At 41.5% G+C, this 25,566-nt stretch overlaps 1 protein-coding gene across 1 annotated transcript; it reads right to left on the bottom strand.

Annotated features, from left to right (window-relative positions):
• Positions 1–5,663: 5,663 nt before the first annotated feature.
• serpinh2 (serine (or cysteine) peptidase inhibitor, clade H, member 2) lies at positions 5,664–25,262 on the bottom strand. Its single transcript, XM_068308830.1, is given in 12 exon segments — positions 5,664–5,770; positions 7,276–7,474; positions 15,890–15,945; positions 15,948–16,118; positions 16,654–16,745; positions 21,392–21,488; positions 21,491–21,528; positions 21,530–21,652; positions 24,406–24,482; positions 24,525–24,605; positions 24,936–25,000; positions 25,178–25,262. Coding segments are annotated over 12 exon segments (1,191 nt in total).
• Positions 25,263–25,566: the final 304 nt, after the last annotated feature.

The following is a 25,566-nucleotide window of genomic DNA, read 5'->3' on the forward strand; positions in this document are numbered from 1 at the left end:
ATCTATCTATCTATCTATCTATCTATCTATCTATCTATCTATCTATCTATCTATCTATCTATCTATCTATTTAAAAAAAAAATTAAACCTTGAAAGTTTTTTTTTTCCATCTTGTATGGTAATTGTTACTTGAAATAATCTTGGTTAATTATAGTTATTTGAAGTTAAATTAACAATATTTTTGGGTAGTTTCTGTTGCTCACTTTGAAACAACAGACTCGTTTTGGCTGCCGAATATAAAACGCTACCAGTCAAAATTGCATTAGTTAATTCATTTATGTGATATCAACATTGTGTTCATTTCTTAACAAATAAATGTTTACTATATTATCAAAACAACTGATTTCACGAGCTTTGTTGGAAACTGTATTCCAAGGAAATGCTCATGGCACCAAGTTACGAAGAAGGAAGGACGTCTTTTCACTTGTGCGAAGACAATGTATGGTTTCCACATTAACAGTATTCCCAGAAGGTTTGAGAGCATAGCATTTATGTAAAAATAAACATCCTATGTGATATGTGTCGTGAGTTTCATTTCGAGTATTATTATATGTGTACAGAAAGACTTTATCCTCAAGGTGGAACAAGAGGAACCACTTTTGACCATCAGATGGACTTCATTTTGTTCTCCAAGGTAGCTTTAATATAAAAGGGATTCAGAAGGTCACAGAAAAATTGGAAACTTCAGAGTTTTCACTGCAACAGATTTATATTTCTGTTCATTTATTATCTAACGGTTTATCCTGGTCATGAGGGGGCTGGAGCCTATCCCAGCTGACTCTGTCCACATGGTGAGGGAAAGCTCGTTCATCATAGGGCTACACAAAAAACGACAAACAACCACTCACACTCAAACTGAGGTTAAGCATGTTTCAAGATTGTTCAGAGAAAAAAAAATCAGTGAGTTTAAAATGTAATCAATAAAGTAAAAGATTAAAACATAGACTAAATGGGTTTTTTTCCCAGACATTTTTAAAAAACGAAAAACTGTCTCACTATCCTTAATTAAAGGCAATTCTTTTCAGAAATTAGAAAACTTGGACCAACTTAAATCTCAACATGAGGGATCAGAAACTACACCCAAGGAAAAAATATGCATAGATGCTGAAATTAAATGTAAACACACATAAATGAATGATAAAACTATATATCCCTTAAGTTTTCTCTTAACTTTATAATCCGGTTCATCCCTGATTCCAAAAAAGTAAAACATAATAAAATAGAATGTGAAAAAAATTCAATCAAACTAGAAACAATGCAAAGACGGTGAACATTGTTCTTGATGACCTGACTGGACTGCTCGGCAGAGATTTGTTGGTGACAGACGATAATTTGTTGAGTATGAAAAAAGTATCCTTGAAAGACTCAGTCAAGATGCAGAGGTGTTAAGAACGTTCCTCAACATGTAGTTCTTAGAAATGTGAGGATTTCACCATCAGCAGACATTTTAAGCAGTTTCCATCGAAACTGAGGACATTAATCATGTTCACTCAACTCAAGGACAGTTCAAATTGTCACCAACACAAGTTCATAAAACAGCTTCAGAGTAAAAGAGTCCAGCTGCTGGACCGGTCCATCTGCAGTCCAGATTTGTACCCCACTGAAAACGTGTGTAGCACCAAGAAGCAACACACAGCAGTGGAAACCCTGGACCTTGGACAACAGAGGTCATATAACATAGAAGAGTAGGACAAGACTTTAAAAACTACTGTTCTCTCTTGAAATGTTTTAGTCATTAAAAAGGGTGATTTAAACGACTGAACACAACTCATCATGCTTTTAAAGCCGTTTAATTCAGAATGAGAGTATATTTATTAAAAATAACAGTCATCAGGCATTAAATGTATTTTCTCAATAAGGTATTCCGTTACGTTTAGTTTAAAGATTACTTAATATTTCTGTTTTTACATTTTTCATACTGCTTTTACATTTTCTTTTTATATCTTTGCTCACATTTTATTTGAATGTTTGTTTAGATGTGTATTGCGTTTATGTTATTGCAATCATATGTATTTATTTGTACTGTATATTTATATGTCCTATGTCATGCATCTGTGTGTTCCTTGTTTATTTATCTTGTCTCTTAGTGTACCTGTTACGGTTAGGGTCTCTTGTGTATTTATATGTTTATCTGTATAAGCAGATAAACATCTGTATATATCTGTATATATGAATTAACTAATGCAATTTTGACTGGCTCAGTTTTATATTCGGCAGCCAAAACGAGGCAGTTGTTTCAAAGTCAAGAGCAGAAACTACCCAAAAATATGTGTCCTTTCACTGTTGTGCTGTGTTGTGAAATGTTGAATGTATGACAGCAGGTAATATACAGTCATTTCCAGCCATCCATCCATTTTCTGCCGCTGTATCTGCCGTAGCGGGTCACGGGGAACTGGAGCCTATCCCCACTGGCATAGGGTGTGAGGCGGGGGACACTCCAGGCACGACGCAAGTGCGCCGCGGAGCCACACACAAAGACAGACAACCACGCACACACACACACTCACTCCAATTTGGGACCGGCCAATCAACCTGAAGCTCATGCTTTTCAGAGGTGGGAGGAAGCCGGAGAACCCTGAGAGAACCCACGCAGACACGGGGAGAGCATGCAAACTCAGCACAGAGCGGGACTCGAACCCAGAACCGCCGTATTTATCCCGTGTTTACTTTGGGATAAAATCAATATATCAATCCATCCATCCATCCATCCATCCATCTATCATAATGTCCCAACTTGTATGAATTTCTGCTTGTGGACTCTATGTTAGTAAATATTAGCAAAATTGGCATGAATTAGTTAAATCCCAACAGAATCCGAAAGACCCATCTTTTAACATTTACACATTTATACACATTTAAACAATGTTTCCCTAAGTATGTTTGAACATTTTGCTCCCAAATACATTAATATATTCCCCATTTAGATTGAAATCCACATTTGAATGATCAATTTCCCAAACTGTCAGCACTTGTACAACAAATAGCATTTAAGTTTTAAAGGAGACCAAAGTTTGATCCCTGGTTAAGCAGTCATTCCTATGACCTCTTAACTGTTCTGTAACTGGGTTGACTGGGATTACTGGGGTGATGGTGCTTTGACTTCTCTTTCAGTCTCACCCTCCTTTGCAGAGCTGCGATTGTCCAGGAATTGAACACATCATACAAGGTATCAGGAAAGAAATGCCTTCAATAAACATTTAATATCCATCATTTTTTCATGGAGAATCGAAAGCTTGTTGCTACCAAATAGGCTTCTAGAGACAATGTGCACTGAAAAGTGTTAACAGAAAAAGTTAAAATATAAATAAATAAGGCCCCAAAACCAAACTATTTTTTTGGTCCCATCTTTAGTTATATTATTTAGTACAATACTGGATTGTTGCGCCTATAGAATCCTGCAGAGATCTCCTTGAATGATTTTTATATTCCAATGTTGAGAAGAGGTATTTTTCTCAAGTTCTGCAAAGAACATCTCAGTTTCAGCGGAAAAAGTACAATAAATTACTTTGTGATCACAATCAAAATGAACTCATGAATCTTCTTTAAAGTCTGTGTGCCTTTTAGGGATTACCCAGACTTTTAAAGTATTCAGGTAGTGACAGCGGTTCTGAAATAAAACCTGCATCCATTTTCCCTGCAGGGGTTCCCAAAATTGGGTCAACGATGGTTGAGTCAGGAGATGATTTCCAGATGGTGAATAAAATTTTATAAATTCAGAAATTGTCAATTTTAGCCCTATTGTTAAAAAAATTGTTTAAAAAAAAACAAAAAAACGAAAAACCATCAAAACTACAGAATAAAAAAAAGCATGCTAACATTGCTATCAGAATTATTTTTTCTTCACTGCTCTTATATATTTTTAGTTTGCGTTTAACAGTGCATATAGTTGCTCTATGTATCACTGAATGTTTTCTCACCTCGTCTCTGGTCAGATTATTCCGGGCTACCTGTGAGCATACGACGACATGCATGTGGTCACAAGTGCTCAGAAGTGAACGAAATGTGAAGGTGAGTCGGTGGGGAGCTGCTGCTGGAATGAGCAGGATTGATGTGCTCACAGCAGACAGCCCAGAGCCATCAACGGCTTGTCTAAATTGAGCTCCCAGTTCCATTCAGCGTGGGCTACACCTGCAGCAGAGTGCCCTTTACAAGTCTCGTCTGAGCAGGAGGCCCCCGCCGAGGAGAGGCCATTGTAGTGGCTTTATTCACGACTGAATGCACACGCCAACTAACGCGCATGCACAGCGCATTCTGTCGCTGAGCAGACCCGAGCAAAGGGCTAAATTAAGAACAAAACTCCACAACCAGGGTGTTACTTGAACAGATTGGTGGAACACTCTGCATCAGACAGACCAGCTAGTGTACATTTACAACAAATACTACACTATTCCAGAAATCATCCTATGTATGCGCTTAGTAAGGGGCGACTATCCATTCATTTGTTTTTTCTCACTTTGTTATTGGTGGAAATATATATGAGTTTTTTTATGCTCGGGAATATTCAAACAGCGCTGACGTAGTTACTGCTGCACTTCAAGGAACTGCTCCTCAACCTTCATTGGCTAATTCTATTTCAGGTTTTAAATCAACTCCCATTCACCCTTGAGGCTCAATGTCAGTTAAAACTATTCAGAGCAGAGGGTTTGTTTTTTCTTAACAAAAAAAAAAAAAAAAGCCTCCTCTCTAGTTTGTATCAGAGCTGTCAAGAAAGATGAAGCTGTGACAATCCACAAGTATTCCTTATTGATAGAAAGCATTTTGATGATTGATTGGTTTGTATAAAGATAGGGTGAAGACATTGATAAATATACAGTACCTCATGTTAAAAAAAAATATTCAAATATTTAACATCGATCTCTCGCAGTAGTTCCTTTACATAACAGAATGACAATCAATATCTATTCCAATAGTTGTAATCGCCCTAAATATAATACTGTTACATTTTAGTCCAGTAATGTCGAATCACTTTCGAGCAGGCATAACAGTGTCATTGATCCTTGATGGTATTAAGAGATTAAAAGGTTTTCCCGTCCTCTCTGTGTTGTTGACAAGCGTTGTGAGTCATTAAGGACATTAGCATTAAGCTGGCTCATCAATAAGCACTTGGCCAATCCATCAGTCTTGTACCTCTGTAGCCCAGGCATGGTTTCCCGGCATGGATTCCTACCAGCTCCCAGAGCGGCCTCATGGGCACCCTTGATCTGTTGACACGCCTAGCTGCCCCTCGTGTTTGCCTGACAGCGAGGATTCATAGACGGCCTCTCTACATTAAAGTTCTTTCTTGATGCTGCAGCAAGACGGCAAGTTAGTTTTTGTCAGCGCCTCTTGTTGTTGAGTTGACTTGATCGCCAAGGGTTGTATGTGTGGGGGTGAACATGGGAGATTTACTATTTGTTTGCTTCCGTCAACTTTAGTAATGTCTCCCACCATATCTTCATTTATGTATGCCGAGATGTGTCTGCGACTGTGTAAGTGTCGGGTACGGTGGTGTCAGTCAGACTAGGGAGTGTCACTGTCTGACAGCCAGCTGTAGTCTGACGTGACAGCGTGCCACAATAAATGACAATGTCTCGACTTAGAAACCGGCATGTACTCTTTAAGATAGAGAGAGGAAGAGACAGCCAAATAAAGAGAGGGGAAAAAGGAATGCGTGTCGAATGGTGTTACAGTTCATCATGAAGGGCCTCTCCCTCCGCATGATCCAGCGCTCCCATCAGCAGCAGGGCCCTGCTTGTGTTGTCCCCAACAATGATGATAAACGGGTGATTGGTGTAGAACAGGGGTATTCAATTAAAAGTCACGGAGGTCCGGTTATAAAACTTTCCTCTTCGTAAAAGGTCCGAACCCAAGTCCAGTTTGTGTCTTATAGCTGGTCCCTATGTCCACATTATCAGTAATTATCAATTTTCAATGCAGGATATGTTTAACTGAGTGTACAGCTAGCTCTTTGACACCACCATAAATAAATGTAAACACAGACAAATAAATTTCAAGCCTGTATGTAAGATTGAAGAACACACAAACCTCAGAATTACAAATAAAGTGCAAAAAGAGCTGATTAATCCTTTTCTCGTAAATTAAAGACATCCCAGCCTAAAGAACTGAAGGCCTACACTTCAAGTCAAAAAACATTAACATGTTCAGAAAGCATGAATAAAAACTGGCTCTTTCAGGGGAAAAATGTAAACAGAACTTTCTTCATGAGAGAAAGCAGCGTGTGGCCTGACAGTAATTCACTTGTACACAAGTAACCTTGTATGCAAGGTGTGCCTGTGCACACCTTGTGCACACCTTATGCCTGTGCACACCTTGTGGTGGTCCACCTTGTAGTGGTCTCTGTCATCTGTGCTGCAAGACACCACTGGACTTTGTCAGCATCTCTTTTATTGCTGCATGTATGTCCTCTCCTCTTGTGTGTATTTCATGGTGGTGTACACTCAGCAAAGAGATCCTTATCTTTGTGAAGGAACCTGACACACACAAAAGCTACAAGTCATCAATGTCCACAGATATGCATGGTGCTCTCTGAATTGCTGCAATAAGCTGTCAATATTTCTGATTTTCTGGTTGCTGTTGAAGCTGACATTGGGAGTTTTTCCACACATCTCATCTTTCTGTTTTCCCTCAAACAATGTGTCAACAGCAGCTTTTAAGCACTTATTCACAACTGTCTCATCACTAAAAGATGTTTATGTTGCCCCAAAATCCACAGTGCCTTTAGTGAACATGCATTTGCATTTTGCTCTGTCATTTTGCCCTCAGCTCAGACTTCAGGAGATAATTCTGCGCAAAAGCTCTGTGCTTTGTTTTGTAGTAGCGTTTCACGTTATTAATTAGTTAATTATTGCTGCGTGTTGAGACTATATGAGGTAAAATGGTTTTGAACTGCCTGATGGAGGAATAAATTTCGTCCACTCATTGTTAACCAGCGGTTTTCTTCATTAACCTCCCTTCGTTTGGACCTATGCTGTCTTCACCGTCTCCCTTCCTCTGTGCTCCTGTAGCGGTAAACTCACAGCGGTAGCGGCAGCGAGCTTTCTCACTTCTAGGTGCGCTGACAGAGCAGGTAAACAAATGATCTGATTGGCTGAACTGAATGGCGCTACTACCGTATTAACTAGAGTAGCAGCGCCTGCCATCTGTAGCCGCAACCATCAGTCAAAATGTGCCAAGAAAATCTACTCTCATGAATTTATCATGGAGTGGTCACAGGTCCGGACAGAACAATCACGCGGTCCGGATCCGGACCGCGGTCCGCCATTTGGTGACCCCTGGCGTAGAACATCTTGGGATATTTTATATCTTCCTCCTCAAGGTCTGCATTGCCCTTCCTGGCTTGACTGGAAAACTCCAGGGAGGTCCATTGGAGGACTGCACTAAGGTGGAGCTTTCCCTCGCTCATGTCTGAAACCCCTGAGAAATCAGCTGCTTTCTAGTCCCAGGGGTCAATCAAGCACAGAGCAAACAACTGTTTCTGGAATCAGAAATCACAGAACGATAGAATCTATTGAATGCAATTCCACTGAAGCTTAAAAAAACAAAAAAAACAGAGATGTCCCATCAGTGAACAAGCGGCTACCAGGACACTGATCAATTATGCAAACAGGAAGACCAAACAAGTCGGAGGGAAGCACATTTTAAAATTGCATGCTGATGTGACCTTCAGAAAATGGTGACATGCACTCCTCTTCCTGAAACTCGCTACATGATTAAATACCCCAAACTGTAAATCAGCATTTTTCCCATTTTAAAGATTTTGTGTTTATTTACCTCCAGTACAAAAAATAAATGTGAGACTGGATGGAGGCTGACAGTCGCCGTTGTTGTGAGTTGGCAGAACAAAGTGGGCAACAGGCAGAGAGGAGATGGACAGAGGAAGCAGAGGATGAATAATTTAAGAGTGATGCCCCGTGACCTCCTTTGTTTTGCCTCTGATATGAATTCCACAGAAAGTCGTCATCATGACAGGTAGTTTATCCTCCCATGGCAAAGGGCCACTCAGAGTGACAGGCTTCTCCAGGGGCCGGATGTGAGCTTGTGCGAATGAGAGTGGGAAACACTGTGGAATTTGTCTGTGGATGTGTTGCCATAGCAGGGAAAAAAAGAAGTTGCACAAGGGGGTGAACTTCTTGTTTTCTAGAATTATTTGGATGTATTGTTCTGTGTTTTCGTGGATTTTTCAAAACCAAATTGTTGTAGCTCTGCTCGGCTCTTAAAATCGAGTGCTAAAGGCTAATGGTGATAATCCATGCTGAATGTCTGCTTTTTGACTTAATGTTTAAGATGTGCGTGCAAGAGGAAGTTAGAGTGGATCATGTCGGATTAAGACTAAACATGAAATAAGCAGATGTATATGCAGTTGTAGGCATCTGTCATTTAGTGTTTTCTTGCAAAGCTTTCCACCATACACACACACCTACACACACACACACCTACACACACACACACACACACATACACACATCACCTCCTGCACTAATGCACTTCTATTGTCCTCATCCATTATTCCTCCTCTCTTCCTCCATGCGCCACCGCTACATCACTGTCTTCCTCTGTTGCTCTGCAACTTGCCTGCCATCCTCATCCCTCATCGAGTCTGTGTGCCTCTATTTCACCAAAGTCTGTATCTCCCTCTGTGCTACTAACTCAGTCCTTACCTCCCCTCATCCTTTTCCTCCCTTTGACAGGCTCCCTCAACTTCTCAATCTCTATCTGCGAATGATTCCAAGGGTTTTTTGCTCCTTATCTAACGGGAAAAACAGAAATCGCCTTGAGTCGATGAAACCCTAAAATTGTTGGGGACTAATGTCTATGAGGAAGTGGAGCTGGTTTCTGTCTCTCTTGCGTCACTCATGTTCATTCCTACTAATTCTCTTCATCAGTATTCGCTGAGGAGCCAGGTCACTTATCCTACGGTAGGGCAGGTGAAGCATATAAATAGTAAGAAATAACCCTACACAACAAAGCTCTTCTTCTGGCTCTCCTACGATACTAGTTTTGAAAGCACTCCGCAAAATGTTTAAAGTGTTTAAAAATTAAGCGACCTCATGACTGCTAACACGAATCAGGCCATGGGTGTCACAGAAGCCTGAAGATGGCCTCGTGCACTCTGGAGACGTGCCACTGCATTATATGGAACAACAGGGAGCTGCCCTTTCTCCATGTAGTAGCACATGAATCTTCAATGGAACGGCACTGGATGGACTGCAGATGCCTCGCAACCGGCTGCAACGAGCTATTTGTCTGTGAGTGAGAGCCACAGGCATTGCCCTCTGTGTGTGTGTGTCAGTACTGCTGTCTAACCAGGCCTGAGGTAGCATGGCATCAACCCTCAGGCTGCAGCACTCAACATCACATTATTATAGCTCAATGGGTGAGCCAACTAAGTAACTAGTTGGGTGTACCTGTAGGGCTTCTAAATGGACAGGCTGTGGCAGCCAGACACGTCGCTGGTCCACCTGTGAGGGTTCACAGAGCAGCCTTAATAATGAAAGTCAGGAAGAAAGAAAATAGGAAATGAAAAGTAAAGATCAGGTCCTAAACGAATGCAGTTGTCAGTGATCTGTTTTTATACAAAGTTGCTTGCAGACTAATGGACTTAAACAGTGGAAAATCAGTGAATCAAACAGGAAAACAATATTTGACCAACTTACAGATACTCCTTGTCCTCACAGTCTTATGCCATGCTGACAAAATGAGCAAAAAATATGATTCTTTGACCACTGAAGCATTGTTTTATGGTATATTTTGTGACTTTAAATTGCACATTGCGTTTATCGCTTCTGAAAATACAGCAGAGCTGAGACAAATTTTCCCAAAGGTACAATAATGTACTTTCTTTTCCCTTGTATCCTACAACAATTTCAGTATTTGTGTTAAATCAAAAAACAGTCTACCTTGTAAATTGTCAACAATTTCCATAGAAAACACAAATCATAAGAAACTATGAATTTACATGATGAATAAATCCAATACATTTAATGTTTTTCATAAAATTTTTGATTTTTATAAGTACATAATTGGCCTGAATTTAAAGCCTGTCTTTCAAACAAGGTGACATGGTGGTGCAGCAGGTAGCGCTGTCACTTCACAGGAAGAAGGTTCTGGGTTTGATTCCTTTCTGTGTTTGTATGTTCTCCCAGTGTCTGTGTGGGTTCATCCAAACCTCCAAAAACATGCAGCTTAGGTGAACTGATCACTTCAAATTTAGTGTAGATGTAAGTGTGGGTGAGTGATTGTTCATCTTTCATGTACCCCTGTGATGCGCTGGTACATGCCTGGAGTGTACCCCATCTCTTGCCCGGAGCCAGCTGGGATAGACTCAAGCTATACCCGGAAAAGCTGCTGAAGTCGAGAAGATTCTAGTCGTATGGCCTTCAAGAAAATGGAGGGGTGGATGTTTCAAACAAGTTGATAAACAGGCAAACTACTGGGAAAGAAACACAAACAGTGACTGGTTCATTCCACAGATAAACAGGTGGGACTTTTATACAATCTGTGAAACACCGATTGCATGAAAGTTAAAAGTTTTTGAGTTCCTAATGGCCACTGGCAGAACAAAAACTAATGGTTCACTAATTAGTTGGGGTAACTGATGGTCATTGTCATTCTTAATTATATTCTGGATGAATCATTTGGACTACAAACCATATAAATACAAAATAAAATGAAGAGGAAAATGACTAACACAACAACCCTCACGGTCTAACCCTGACTAATTATTATAGCAGCACTGTGACTTCAACCAACCTAACAACCATGGGAAAAGAGGTTAAACAACAACCTCCTGCACATTCTACCCCTTCTGTTCCCTCTGGTGAACAAACCAAACGTTCCCAATGGTTATTTTAAGCTGCCTTCACCTTTAGCAACAAACTACAAACACGTTCTGCTTGATTTAATACTGTCCTTAACATTCTGCATGGGTGGATTCAAGTATGCAGCATGTGGTGATGGCACCATCACACCTCCATTTCATTGTGATGCAGGCTTAAAAAAAAACTCTTTCTATCTGCTCTCTTGAGGCTTCAAAGCCTCTCCGTGTCTTTATTGAGTATCATCAGCAAAACTACTATTGCTGTCTTATTTACATGGGGTTTTACCTAGTCTGCACAGTCAATACCCCCTGTGTGTCTCCTTCAATCACTTGCGTACGCACAAAAACTCCTTTTAACTTCACACTGCAATCTGACTGCAAATGCAAGAGGAAGAAGCCTTGTTTTTTAGTGAGATATGCAACTAATGAAACATCTGATTAATTCATATGATGCAAACTGTGTTAAAGCAGCTGTGCCTTGACACTGTATACTGCAGAGTGGGCTGTTGTAAATATTTGATGGCCTTTTGACCTCATTAGCTGTGATTGAGTGATCTCTCCCAGGAACACTCGTATATCATAGTCACCAACGGGAGATATAACCAGAAAGGAGCTCAGGGCAGACCATTAGCGGTCAGCTCTGGATAACAGACAGACGGAGAAAGCGATGAGGGTGGTTTATTCAGTGACCTCAGGGCCAGGATGGTTAAGAAGATTCTTGGTCTTTGGCTATGAACTCCAAAACAGTCTGTCCTTCACAGATCGGCACACATATGGAAATGCAAAAAAGAGACAAGGAAAAAATGCAGCTATTTATAGTTTCTTGTGACACTGCCTACCTTGTCCCTGAGCAATCACCGACCCCCCTGTCCTTCTTCACCTTTCTTGTTCACATGCCTGCGGAATGTCACTCCTATTTAGGTCAGAGGAGCCGATGCAATGCAGAGTAATGGTGAATTACCGTCACACATGAGACATACAAAAATGAGTTAGATCTCTAGGACTGTTAGGCATTGGATTGAAGGGAAGACAGGGTTGGGTTCATTTAAGGGATCTCTTCAGCATCACATAGAGGACATGAGTTTTTAGGTTGACAGGCACACATACACCTCGATGATCCTCTGTTTGTCTAGATGCCACATTCTAATCTCAGGAGTCTATGGCCGTCCTGGATGTTGACAGGCAGAGGAGTAAACAGCATTAGTGCTTGGTGATGAGCAATTATTTGCCTGGTCCAACTGGAAAAATGATTGTTAGAAAAGACATGGCAGGCCGTCAATGATGTTAGAGATGTTAGAGAAAAATATATGAGTTTGGAGTGGGTTGAAGGTTTGTTCAGTCCTTTTATAATGATTCTTCAAATCTATTTCTTTTTCTTGAGAGAGTAAACAGACAGAGCCAACTGTTGGTGAACCAGAGAAACACAGGTCAAAGTAATTAAGTGCCTGACCATAATTAGTTTGATTATGAAAGCAAATTGAGGTGACTTCTAGTTTTAACAGGTAAAAAACAGTAATTTGTTCTGCTCCATGTGACAAAATCTTCTGCAGACAATTGTGTGTGTGCAAGAGTATTTTTTTTCCTGCTTGTTGCATTTAACAGTCATTGCTTTTCCTGTGTATCTATGTGTGTGCATTCTGACTATGTTAATGTCAAAAGCTTGTTCTTGTTCTGGCTCTCAGAATAACATGGCAGCACAATTCTGCTGATGTTTGTTAAAGCAGAAAGAGGGCAAAGTAGATCTCATCAGTTCACAATGAGGTTGTAATGTACATGCAAAAAGAGGTCTATAGGTTCCAGTCGCAGTGCCAAGCCCTGGAAAATAGCTACACTGACATGCCCTCTATGTTCTCAGTTCAACTAACCACTCTCCCTCTTTTTTTTCTGAAAATGCCTTTGTTGCTCATCCACAGCTGTTGTATCACCAGATAATGCACATCCTTCTAAATCAAAACTTGGATTCATACTGAATGCGATGCAAGTATTGAATCACAGGGATTGCATCCAAAGGCAATGGAAAGATGATGGAGGATGCAAACAGTGTCACTTGTGTCCAAAGAGTCCATCTCAAAACACGTTGCAGCAATGAAATTTGTCCAACCATCAAATCAGTTACATCCATAGTTGCATCTATTCTCTAAGTAACCCCCTAACAGACCAATGGTATGTTTTTTTTTGCCAGGTTTACATTTGCAAGCTAGTTTCTGTATTCAGCATCAGAACATTTGTGAGGGAAGAGCTTCTACATTGTAAATGTATTCTGCGGTTCTAGGAACACCAACAGTGTGATAAGTCTTATCAATCAATCACCTGAGTGATTGTAAACTAGGATCTTATGTATTTGGATTATATAGGTCCTGCCAAATTTGCTAGGTTACATCTGTTATTTCACTGAGCCAAGGACAACGACTGGAACTAATGTCGGAATTCCACGCATGAAATGGAAACTTCTTTTCCCATGACTTAGCAGAATGATCTCAAAAGGTGCACACAGAACCTTAGGCCTGCACAAATACATGGTCTTCCACTATAGCGCATGAAGTCTCCAACCTTCTATGCAGCAGCTGGAGAAAGCCTCCAGTTTAGCCAGTCTGAGCCTCAACATCCCCCATGAACTTGCATAGCATCAGTATCTGCTGCCAGTCTGCCTGGTGCCTAGGTTTACTAATCGAAATTAGCTAGCTGGTACTCTCCAGGTTTCCAGGAGCAGTGTCAAGGGCCAAGTGCCAGCTGGGTAGTGGCATGAACTTTGTGAACATGCAAAAGGAGGTCTTTCACAGGTGTCTGAAACCCATAGAAGCTAAAAGCAATTGACATCTTCAGGCCCCTCATAGACTCCTAACATCCAGGGTCTTATTCTTTGCTGCAATCTGTCACAGCTCAAAGTTAGGCAGATATATGGATATAGAGAAGGGAGGAAAGGATGAACATTGTAATTTGCCAGAAAGACTGTCTGCACAGAATTATAAGGGGCAAGACAGCACACTGCTTCTGTTAATAAGAACACTAAAGAGACAGTGGGAGATAAATAGTAGGAAAGAAACAGAAGTTATAGGTGAAGAATGCATAAGAGACTGGAGGCGACAGAGCCAAGGGAAGAGGAAGATGAATGACATATGAATACAGAAAGAATTACTCTGGAAGGGGAAGGCTCGGAGAACTAAGATAAGCAGAGTGCAAGACAGGAGAGGTGGTGGCCAAGAGAAGAGGAAAGAACAAAGCAGAGATGAGGAAACTCTTAAGAGGAGAATGAGGACACAATGAGAACAACGGCTAGATTCTCTGAGACATGTTAAACGATACCAGGTGAAGTGAAAAAGGGTGCATTGTGTGGATAGAGGAAATGAATAGGAAAAACAAAGTCAAATAGGAAGTCAAGGCTACATGCCTGATCTAAAAATGGTAAGAAATTGATGAATAATCACTTCTCCAGGTCGCATTTAATAATCTTTATAAGCACAGCTACTTTAAGTTTGCTGTGTCAAGCAGGAAAAGACAAACTCAATGGAATCAACTGGTTTTATTCTCACAAGAACACCTGTAAATTCATCTTAAAAAAACAAAAACAAAAGCCACATGTCTCTGGACAATAGGTTAATCCAAGATGCATTGGGTTGGTTGGAGCACCTGGTTGTTCAAACTTATTCCGAGGATTTGTTGGAGCTACTAACTAAGGCCAGGGTAATACTGACAAGCTACAGTTGTATCTGCACCCCAGAGGATAGAGAAGATACAAAAGGATGCCAGTTCAAAACAAGTGGATGTACCTCATAAGACTGTCACACATGAGCCACATGGTAAAGTCAGTGACATAAAGAAACTACTGAAGCCCCTCTGATCACATAACAAGAGCTTCTCAGCCTATAGGGAGAGGAATAAAACATCAACTAGCAGCAGTGTAGTGCAGCAAGACTAAGAAATAGGACTCTGCCTGCCAGAGAACAAAGTCTTGACGCAGTGGATGAAGGGAAACAAAAATTCAATGTATTTTATTTAGACCTGTACGGTGTCACAGAGGACATTATTAAACATTCAGTTTGATGGACACCGAGGTCGAGTTTATCATTTTAAAAGAACATCCATCCATCAATTCTTCTATAATCACTTACCCTTTGCAAAAGAAATGGCGGTTTGGAACCTACCACAGCTAACATTGGACGTCAAGTGAAGTACACACTGGACAGGATGCCGTTCAACAAAGGGATGGCACACACCGCTACAAAGAGCCATTCAAATTCACATTCACATGTGTGGACAATTTTACAGACAATAATTCACCCATATTACTGTACATGTTTTTGGACTCAAAAAGAAAGGGAGCACCTGGAGAGAACTCATACAGATGGGAAGAATAGAAACTCTACAAAGAACGGCCCCAGGTCTGGCTTCAGTCCCAGAACCGGTTTTGACCACTTTACAATCACATAACCCCAATAAATAAAACTCTACACTCTACACTACAAATTTACTATTTTATTTATTTTAGCATAGTTAATCAAAGACTTAGCATCTTGAATTCAACATTTCTTGACAAGTAAAAATATGTTGCCACATGGAAATATAATTTCAGTGTTCATTTCTTGTACTGTATTTAAGATACTCCCATGCTGGGAGTTTCTTAGTAGACAAAATGTTTTTGGAGTTTGACAACAAGACAGTGATTCATTATTCTCCTAAACAACCGATAAAGATGGGAACTCCACACCGATCACAAGCTCTCGATAATTTACTGCATTTGTGTATGGACACTCATTCCAGTACAACCATCTCAGATCGGGTGTGTGCTACAATTTCTTTTCTTTTTTTTGGCAATGACATCTGCTATTTAGATAACTCTGAAACATTACTTTGCCATGAAGATCCAAATATCTTTTATGGACAAAAAAAAAACAACTTTTGATTTTCACTCTGCATCTGGCATGAGTTCATGACTAAATTCTCGTTTTGGCATGCCCTGTTACGTTATTCAAGTTTTAAGACCCATTTCAGACGTGAAAATTAACTACCCTGTCTTTGTAGTCATGATTTTCAGCTGGGAGAGGTCACCTTTTTCCAATAAGACGTCACACTAACCTGCAGACTAAGTAAGCCAATGATGTTTGTCCTGGGCAGAGAGATGCTCACACTGTTGAGGTTTTCTCCAGCCACTTCGACAGAATCTCTGGGGTCAGAAAATTGTCCAACCTTGTAAGACTCTCTACATGAAAGGGCAGCAGGAGAACCACGCTGGCCTTGCCTCCCCACAGAGGGACCTCCAGAACCTGCACCATGTTTTCTACATCTTCATAGTGACGATATAAACCTGGAGGAAATGATGCACATTATTAAGGAAGGATAGTGTTAGCTCACAGCAGGGCCTTTCTATAGAAGCGCTATTGGACACGGTTAGATCTGAATTTCTGTCTGCACCATACTGGTGCCGTTTGAGTTCCACATGACTCGAAATAGCAGAAGCACAAGAAAACACTTTAAAGTTGGAAAAAATCCAATCGAGATTTGGTTTGAATGTAATTTTTGACAATTAAATTTATTCATGAATTGTAAATTATATTCACTATAACTACTAACAGAATAAAATGTCTCCCTTCAACTTCTTTTACTGCTGCCAGAGCAGAAATTCACTCTGCCTTGTTGTTTTAAGACAATGCATAAAATATGAAAAGCATGTTAAATAAATCATAAGGTACACAGTGATAAATAGGAGGGAAGCAGATTGGACCTTGCAGATGTTCAAGCTATTTTAGAACTTGAATTGCTTTTTACAGCATTTATTTACTGGCAAGCGTACAGCCAAGCAACACATTGCTGTAGCTCGTTTTCTTTTCTTTTTTTTTTACCTGCTCTGTGCATCATTATCACTTTGGTGTATTTCTTCCCCAAGAAGATGCGATGATCTGCGATGCGATGATGTTCCCCCTCTCCCACAGCACTGGACAGACAGCCCGACAAACAAACAGGAGAGAACCATGGTGAATACACAATGCTCAGCACGACAGGTAGTAAGAAAACACTGAATGATTGAAAGCGGTGAAGAAGTGGCCACTGGGTTAAACAATGTCATGTTCATGAGTACACACAGCCTGATACATGGTGACACCAGCTGACACCACTCATGAATCGTCAATATCTGCTGCCCATTAAAAAATGTTGACTCTTCTGACAGAGGCTGTTCCACTGAGGCAATTACGAGATGCTTAAGGCCGAACAGTCCCTTTCACTGCTCAACCACATCCCCCTTGGCCCCACTAACCCTGTGACAGCTGTCAATTTAGGAGGGGCTGTAGTGGAATTAGTGTTGTAATACACTCGCTGCACTTAAAGCTGCTGGCACCATTCGTTCGTGCAAGGAGCACAAGATTGAGAGAGGAGGTCAAGAGATTGTGAGTCGTGCGTGCCTCTCTTTTTGTGGACATCACCTCTGGAACTAATGATGATTTTGATGGATTGATTAATCATCTGAAAAGATCATAGAAATCGTGGCACAATGCTGAGTTACACAAAGGAAAAGAATAAAAAAAATAAAAGGGAATATTTGCCCTAAATGATAGTCCAACATGCCAACAGCTTGGCTTGATCGTTCCTCTATTCTCTGAATCATTGATAATCAATACGACTTCACAATATCAAAACCTGCTAACAATACTGCCTACATATATTCAGTGACCAAGCTGACATCTTCAACAAAAATCTATTTAAAGACAATTTCAAATTAGGCAATTCATATTCCATTTAGATGGAAGCAAACAAATTGTAACAGCAACTGTGAGCTTATTATTTTAAATGTCAACCAATCTTGTGTGCATGTTATCATTTATGCCTTAAATGGTTTTTAAAGGTATTCTAGATTTTGAATTCATGTAGGGGAGCAAGATACAAAAATAAGACTAAGTCTAAAAGCCACTGGAGAGTTAGCGATAACATTTATGATTCAATGCAGGTACATTTTGTCATGTTTGCTGGTGTAATTTAACTTGTTAGTATATCTGTAAGAAAAAAAAAAAGATTCACACTTAAAACAAAACACATGTAAAATGCTGGTGAGATTGTTAGTGAAAAATCTCTTCACGGGAACTGGAGTTTACTGGAATCCAATCACTGGTTACTGTGTTGCACAGAATGAAGCACCCAAATATTAGTTGAATGAATGTCGCTGGATGAGTGAACTTTGACCTGTTGAGTTCGACAAAAAGAGAGATGATCACCAAAGTCAGTCGAAGTCATCCTCTGAGGACCACACATGTCTCCTCAGACTAATCCAGCAATCCATCCAACAAGATAGTAAAATAATTAAAACTCTTGATCAAATATTCATTAAGTTTTTCAGTCAGTCAGTCATTGTCAGATTACCACCGCTGTATCCGCTGCAGCGGGTCACTGGGAGCCGGAGCCTATCTCGGCGGCATAAGGCGTGAGGCGGGGGACACTCCAGGCGCGACACCAGTGCACCGCGGAGCCACACACAAAGACATACAACCATGCACACACACACTCATTCCTACGGGCAATTTGGAACGGCCAATCAACCTGAAGCGCATGCTTTTGGAGGTGGGAGGATCCCGGAGAGAACCCACTCAGACACGGGGAGAGCATGCGAACTCCACACAGAGCGGGACTCGAACCCGAGTCCACCGTGTTGTGATGCGGCAGCGTTAACCACTGCGCCACCGTGCCGCCCTCATTAAGCTTGTGTTCTCTGTAAATTTTGTATTTTAAAGTTGAAGCTTTAAAACCAGACAATAGTAGAGGCCTATGGCGTATATTCAGTTCTCTGGATGGACGTCCTTCAGACTCTGATCCCTTTTCCTATATAATATTTTTTTTATTTTTTGTTCCATACAGTGCAAAACTCCAAAACTATGGCTGAGTAATTCCACCCTTGCCCCGCCTCTCAGCGCTGCCGTCATGTAAATGCTGTTGATGCTCTGTTAATATTGTGCAGACCCGCTCCAGAGCCACATGAGTTATTACATAACTGTTCTGCTGGTTTCACTGACACTCCTAATGACAAGCAAACTGAACGTAACATGTAAAATTCCAGCAGCCGAAATTGTTAAATTATCCAAATTCATTTGAATTCAATCTTCCTGCTAATCAATGAATCCATTAATTGTTTCAGCTTCCTCCAAGACTGTACGGCTGCTGTTGGACCTCAGCCAATCGTAAGTCACATACGCACACGCTCACGCACACACACACACACACAAATATCCACACATCAGACAGTGAAATATTATCACAGGGGAATTGAAGAGCAACTGTCTGAAGGTTACCTATCAATGCAGCCATTCTGTTGATTTGATGTCTCAATTATTTCCATCCAGCGTATGTACACACAGGACCGATACGCAGCAGAGAGCGCTTGAAACCAGAATCCATTAATATCCACCGACAATAAACAACGAGACAGCTGAGAAATCCAATCGCTCTAAACAAATTCCTAATGTAAACCTGAGACATGAGCCAAAGAATCAATGAGAGCGACCGGCTTGCTCCCCTCCCTCATCAGGTTTTTATCATAAGCATTTGTGGAGCTACAGACACAATTATTGGAGGTTAAATGAATCGGGACTTCTTTTTTTTTTACTCGTTCCTCTTCTTGGTCTCCATTCTGTTGTTATCTTCTGCAATTTCTCTTTTCTGTTGTTCTTATTTTTCCCTAATTCTGTCTTAAATGTTTGGCTAAAATGGGAACAAAGCCTGATTTAATTAACTAGTTTGGATGAAAACTCCAGACACGGGTCTTTTCCATCTCTCCATCATGCCTGTCAATCTCTCAGCAGGCCACCTTCTCTTCACTTGTCTGTTTTTACTCTTTACTTTCCTCTCATTTCCTTCACCCTCCACCTCACCTCCTTCCCACCCAGACATCCCTCCCCTAACCTGCTTTCTCTGCAGCCTTCTGTCCAGTTTCTTTGCTTTTAGCATCTCCTTACAAAGATTTTTCCCTCACTAATTGTCCCTGACCTCCGCTTTCATGGAATTCTGTGTGAATCCCGAGCAAATAGGCACGTCGAAGAGCTTTTTTAATTTCCCCCCTCAATAATTAACTAAAGACAGCGAAAAGGGAACAAAATGAAAGCGAGCAATGAAGCAGCTGCCAGTTCGTTGCCAAAGAACGTTCCGGCACCATCTCTCAAACCATTAAATTATCACACGCTATAAATTTCCTTTGGACCTTGAAATAAAAGACAAATAAAACAAGTTACAACAACTGAGAGGCAGCTTGTAAGAGCAGCATGTAAACTATTGACCACTTTTAAATTATGAATAAAAACTAAAGGAATCCAATTTTCCATAATCTAATTTGTGCACTGCAATCTGCTGTGTAATCTAATTTGTATATTTCCTCCATAAAATTAATGAACAGACAAATGAGGGTTGGTTCACAGGAAGAAAAAAAAATTAATTTTGTCATGAAGTCAACACATCAAACAAAGAAAATTAATTAAACTGCTTATCAAAATATAGTTTGTCAGGAATTGTTATTTTGAAAAGGATGTCTCTCTATTGGGAACCTGTTTTCACTTCCTTGCCTTCTTCTCACCCAATAAAAAAACAAAAAAAGAATACCTGCAAAAGGAATAGAAGCACAAGCAGATAAGAACGTGAACAGGAGCCGTGTGGGACGAAGAGGAAGAGGAGACATGGGTGGATTTGACAGGCGATAAGCAATGACAAAAGCACAAAAACAGAGACAAACGCCGCCATGTGAACAAGTGAAACAGAGGGATGTATTTAAATGTCATCATCTTTTGTGGAGCGTGCAACACACAAACGCCTGCTGTACCCTGAGAAACAATAAGATGGGAGATTACATCCCAAGCTATCATGGAAATGGAAAAAAAAACAACTACGTCTTTGACGAAAATCTGCAGTAATTATACAAATACTGACACCCTTTACAAGCCGACTAAAAGTTGAACTAATCATCTCCTTAACTGATGAGGAGGATTACACAGATTTTTTTTTTGGGGGGGGGGTGCAACTGTCAGATCACAGATGGGGGCTGTCTGCGTTCGTACAGAAACACTGACGACTTTCCGCCGCTGCAGCTCATCACAAAAAAGTAGATCCTAGCCAAGCTGTGCCGTCGCATACATGCAGCGCCTAACACAGATGTTACGCATGACACAGAGGGAGAAAGTCTGGACACTTGTTACTCAATTATTTAAGATGACACATCACCCCCCATTGGAAGATGAATAAGCTCTCAGTGATGGAGCCCAGAATCATCCTTTATCTGCTGTGATCCACCAGCTGGAGTCCAAGGCACACACACAAATGCAGTCCTGCACTGCGAGTGGGTGTGTATGGTAGAGTAGTGGGTAGAGTAGTGTAGGCTTCCAGTGCTGGTTGAACACTAAGAGAAGTACATGTGCGTGTCATATTAACATTCTTAAGACTTTGTATCCAATGCAGCTCACAGCTTTCAATTCAGATGAGCTTCCTAAGTGCAGATGAATCCAATGTTACACGTCTGCAAACAACACCCAGTGGACACGCATGAACGATACGGAATGAAATATTCAGCTGGACAAAGAGCCTTCATTTACAGCCAAAACATTTTTTTTGGACACAGTGACGCCCAGCGCTACTAGTGAGGAGGCTAAGAGCAGAGGGGAGAAGAGTGTGTTCATCGAAGTGGAGTCGGAACGGAGGGCCTGGTACAGAGACCGAGAGCCCAGCTGGGGTCACCCAAAGGAGATGGAGGGGGGTGCTGGAGAGCTCACTGGAGCAGCAGGAGTCTTCTTGGATGAACTGGTGATGCTACCATGAGCCAGGAGAACTGGCCAAGAGATGAGGATGCAGATGGGAAGCCTGGGCAGCATGGCGGATCTACAGGTCAGCAAAGGGAAGTCAGGGAGGAGTTAGTTGGGAATAGTAAAGGAAAACGTTAAATGACTCTAAATGCCTAGTTACCTTCCCTAATTGGATTGTAAGGTGAGCTAACTAAACACTTACTTCCTATTTATTTGATAAGGTGTTATTTGTGATTTACAAAACCATAAAAAGGTAAACTATGGGGGGGGGGGGACAAGTCAGAAATAGTGCTAGGTAAGTTTCATCTGTCACGTTTTAAAATGACACATAGGTAAAAGATGATACCAAAATGATCCCTTATTCGAACCTCCATTTGTGTGACAGATCTGTAACCATGTCAGCTCATGCTGTTGAAGATGTGTTCACGTTTGGAGGCACTAGTGTAAATGTGGCCTCGGGGTTCCTTCCATGCCGTGGAACTCCTACTTGTGCAAACAGCCTCCTCCGCTCCTGCAGAGGCGCAGCGGTAAACCTGATTGTGTAAAGTCCCCCCCACTCGACTACATGATCATTATCTCACCCGCTGCGCTGAAATCAGCGCCGTGGAAATTAAACTCGGATGAAGTCGTAAAGGAATTTTTTTTTTTTTAAATTATTATTCTTTTCTTCCTCGCCTGATGAAAAAAAACAAAAAAAAACCCGACTAATTGATTTTTGACGGGAAACATCTGCATGTCTATGGCGGCCGGCTAGCCGAAGCCCTCCCGGGAATCACAGTTTTACGTGTTCGCGTTCGATTCTCCACGTCCCTCCGCTCCAGGAAGTCAGGTCCCCCCCCCCCCCCCCCCCCCACGGATTCAGATGTGGCAGCTCCCACAGGAAGGCTTCCCGTCGCCGCTAGTTCCCTCCTGGTTCCCCCGGTCAATCAAACTTTATTTACAAAGCACTTTTCAGACAATTTGAATACCAGTCGGAGAAAATAAGCATTTTTAGACCCCGTAAACGTTTAATAATAAAAGATTGGTAGGTAGAAAATAAATAAATAGTTGTAGAAAGAATTAACTTTCATAAAAACTGGGGAAAAAATTTTCAGTAGGAAAAATAAAGGTCAAACAAAAGTGTGCCGCGCATTTATTCTACGCCAGCCTCAAAACGTTTATAGGACACATGACAGCTAGATATACGGCCTCATCTGCGCTTTAATTCACTTGTCGCTTTAAAGTAAGTTGTGGTAAACTTATTCTATTACAAAACCACAATTTAATATCTGAATCCCCTTAGGAGTGTTTAGAATAGTGGTTTTGCAGGAGTTTGGCAGGGAAGGCGAACGTGTAATGTTTGGCCCCGGATAGTTTTTAAGACGAACAAAAGTGTGCCAGTTGCAGTAAAAGAGTTTTTTTTTTTTTTTTCTTTCCATACATTCAAAGCAGCGCTTTGTGGGTCTGCTGTGATAATCGCCCCTCTTGTTCTGGGCTCCCTGGGTGTTGTAGTTCCCAGAGCCATTCAAGCGGGGTCGCTAATGATCTTCTCTTTTCCTTGTTTGGAGTGACCCCGCCACAGATGGGGGGGGCCACATCCTGTGGAGGGGAGACAGCAGCAGATGGACCAGGTTCAATTCAGGCAAATGCATCGGAAAGTTTTTTCTTTTCTTTTTTTTTCAGATATAATTTGGTGACAGAAAAAGATTTGGTGACAGAAAAAAATCAGTCAAATTCTTACAATTTTTGTGTTTGTTGATGAACTGAATGTGCAGGGAATCTCTTCACACTCACCTGTGCACTTCACCTGACTGTGTGCTCATAATGTAGTCAACTGTCATAAACAGAGCCTCTTTTACATCTGACCCATTCATATGTCCTCATTCTGCATTCTCCTCATTTCCCCTTATTTTTCACCTTCCTAAAATTGAGCTTGCACTTCCCTCCCTTCTGCAGAACAAGAAATTTAGAGCAGATAACTTGCCTCCAGGATGGAGATTATGGCCCAAATTGAAAGATGGGGGAGAATGGTCATATAGGGTTCTAATCAATAAATGTGGAGATAAACTAAGGAGGCTTGAGAAGGATGAGGGAAGCATATGGAGGAAGATAACTGCTCAAGACCACCAATGCTTAGCAATCAGGCCGAACATGACAACTTGTAGACCCAACCAATTATTTACCACGGCCAAATCAATAGAGCTCTCTTCAAAAGATAACCATCAGCAGTACTATGTGGAACACATTCACAGCGTAAAGCACAAACACACACTGAGTACTTTTCTTTTCTGCCACTCTCACTGCCACAATTGGTAAAACACATATTTCCCTTCTAGACACTTATCGCACATCCACGGGAATCAGACTCACATTATCAAATTATTGGAAGCAGAATAAATTTTTTTTTTTAAAAACGGCACCAAGACACAAAGTCAGAACCACGCTGACAGTGGAAACGGAATTGCATCATGGGAACATTTGGAAGAACCTGCTTCCCCCCAGACACATTTGTCAATGAGGTTGAAGCTGCACCGACGGGGTGTGTATACATTATGGTGAGGACGAGTCAATGCGTGCAACCTGAGAGGTCTCAACCGTACTCAGAGGATTCACCGCCCAACTCCTGGGACGCCTCCCTCCCCCAGCGCCACATCACAGTCAGTCCTGTCAGTAATGAGCAGTGACAAACGCTGCAGCGCAGCAGATTCACAAAAACAAGGCTAGCGCCACATTTAAACGAGTCCCCAGGGGAACCAGTTGGGAACCTGAGACTCCCTTCAGTCAATGGATTTTGCATCTGGGGGCTTGTAAAGAGACGCGCTCTAACCACAAGACATATCTATGTCTTACTTCACCTGCAGCATGCCCTGTTCACCTTCACTTTTCAGCACCTTGTCGGAGCCTGCAGCGCTGATTCGGTTGTCCAGCTCCAGATGTCATTGAATTAGGCAGTAAATGTTGTATTTCACCTCCACGTGTTCTCCGTTTATGCGGCTGTTAGCCATTGTTCTTGGCTGTTTGTCGAGGTTAAACGCCTGTGGCTTAAGGCTCTGCAAAAGAATCAACACCTCAAAACGAAAGCGGTTATGGTCACAGCCAACTGGCCTAGATCTAGATCAACCCTCTCCATGCCCTCTCCACGCTCGCAGCTTCTCCTCAACGCACGTTTGCCGCTTCACACATATTGAAGCGTTTATGTAATTCTCCCTTCTCTTCCCCTTTGCTCCCGTCGGAATGAGATATTTCACTTTGTACTACTTTAGCGTGGCTTCCCTGGGTTGCCTTTGACTGGGTGACTTCTTCCAGTCCTCTTTCTTTCGTTTTTCATCCATCCCCTCTCGTCACGGAGGTTTTAGCAGTAGCCTCCACATTCCTCCTACCTGTGGCTCCACACGCTCATACTGTATCCATCTCCTCCACTTTTCCTGGAAGGGAAGTGACATTTCTAGGACAGGACATAAACCAGACAGAATATCTTTACCATAAAATTTACCCCTAAAACAAAAAGGAACACTATTTTTTAACGAATATGTCAAAGTGCCCTCCCACAGTGCTCTTTTCTCACCCACCCCCTCCGCCACCTTCTTACTTACCATCAACCCATTTCCTCTTTGCCTCTCACCTTCTCTCAATCTCAAGACTCCTACTCTTTTTCCTTCTCTCTGATCCTTCTCACTTCCCTGCAACGTCCAAACGTCACTCCTCATCGCTGTACGTCCCGGATTTTGGATTCTGTACAGAACAAACACCCCCGTTCTCCTCAGTCCTGGTCTACCTGTCTGTCATCAGCTCAGGCCCATTTCAACTAGCAGAGAGCTGATTCAGGCGCTGTCTGGACAGGCCCGCGGGGTCCTTTTGGTTTACATCAAGTTTATGTGTGTTTTCTTTTGCAAATTAGAGCTCTTATTTAATATCTAGACAGCTGCTAAATGCAACCAGCTGCAACCCAGATCTGCACTGAAGCCTTACCTTCACAGAAAGGTTCACCCTAAAATGAAAATTCAGTCTTTA

The sequence above is a fragment of the Antennarius striatus genome, chromosome 23 (genome assembly GCF_040054535.1).
Source record: "Antennarius striatus isolate MH-2024 chromosome 23, ASM4005453v1, whole genome shotgun sequence".
NCBI lineage: Eukaryota > Metazoa > Chordata > Actinopteri > Lophiiformes > Antennariidae > Antennarius > Antennarius striatus.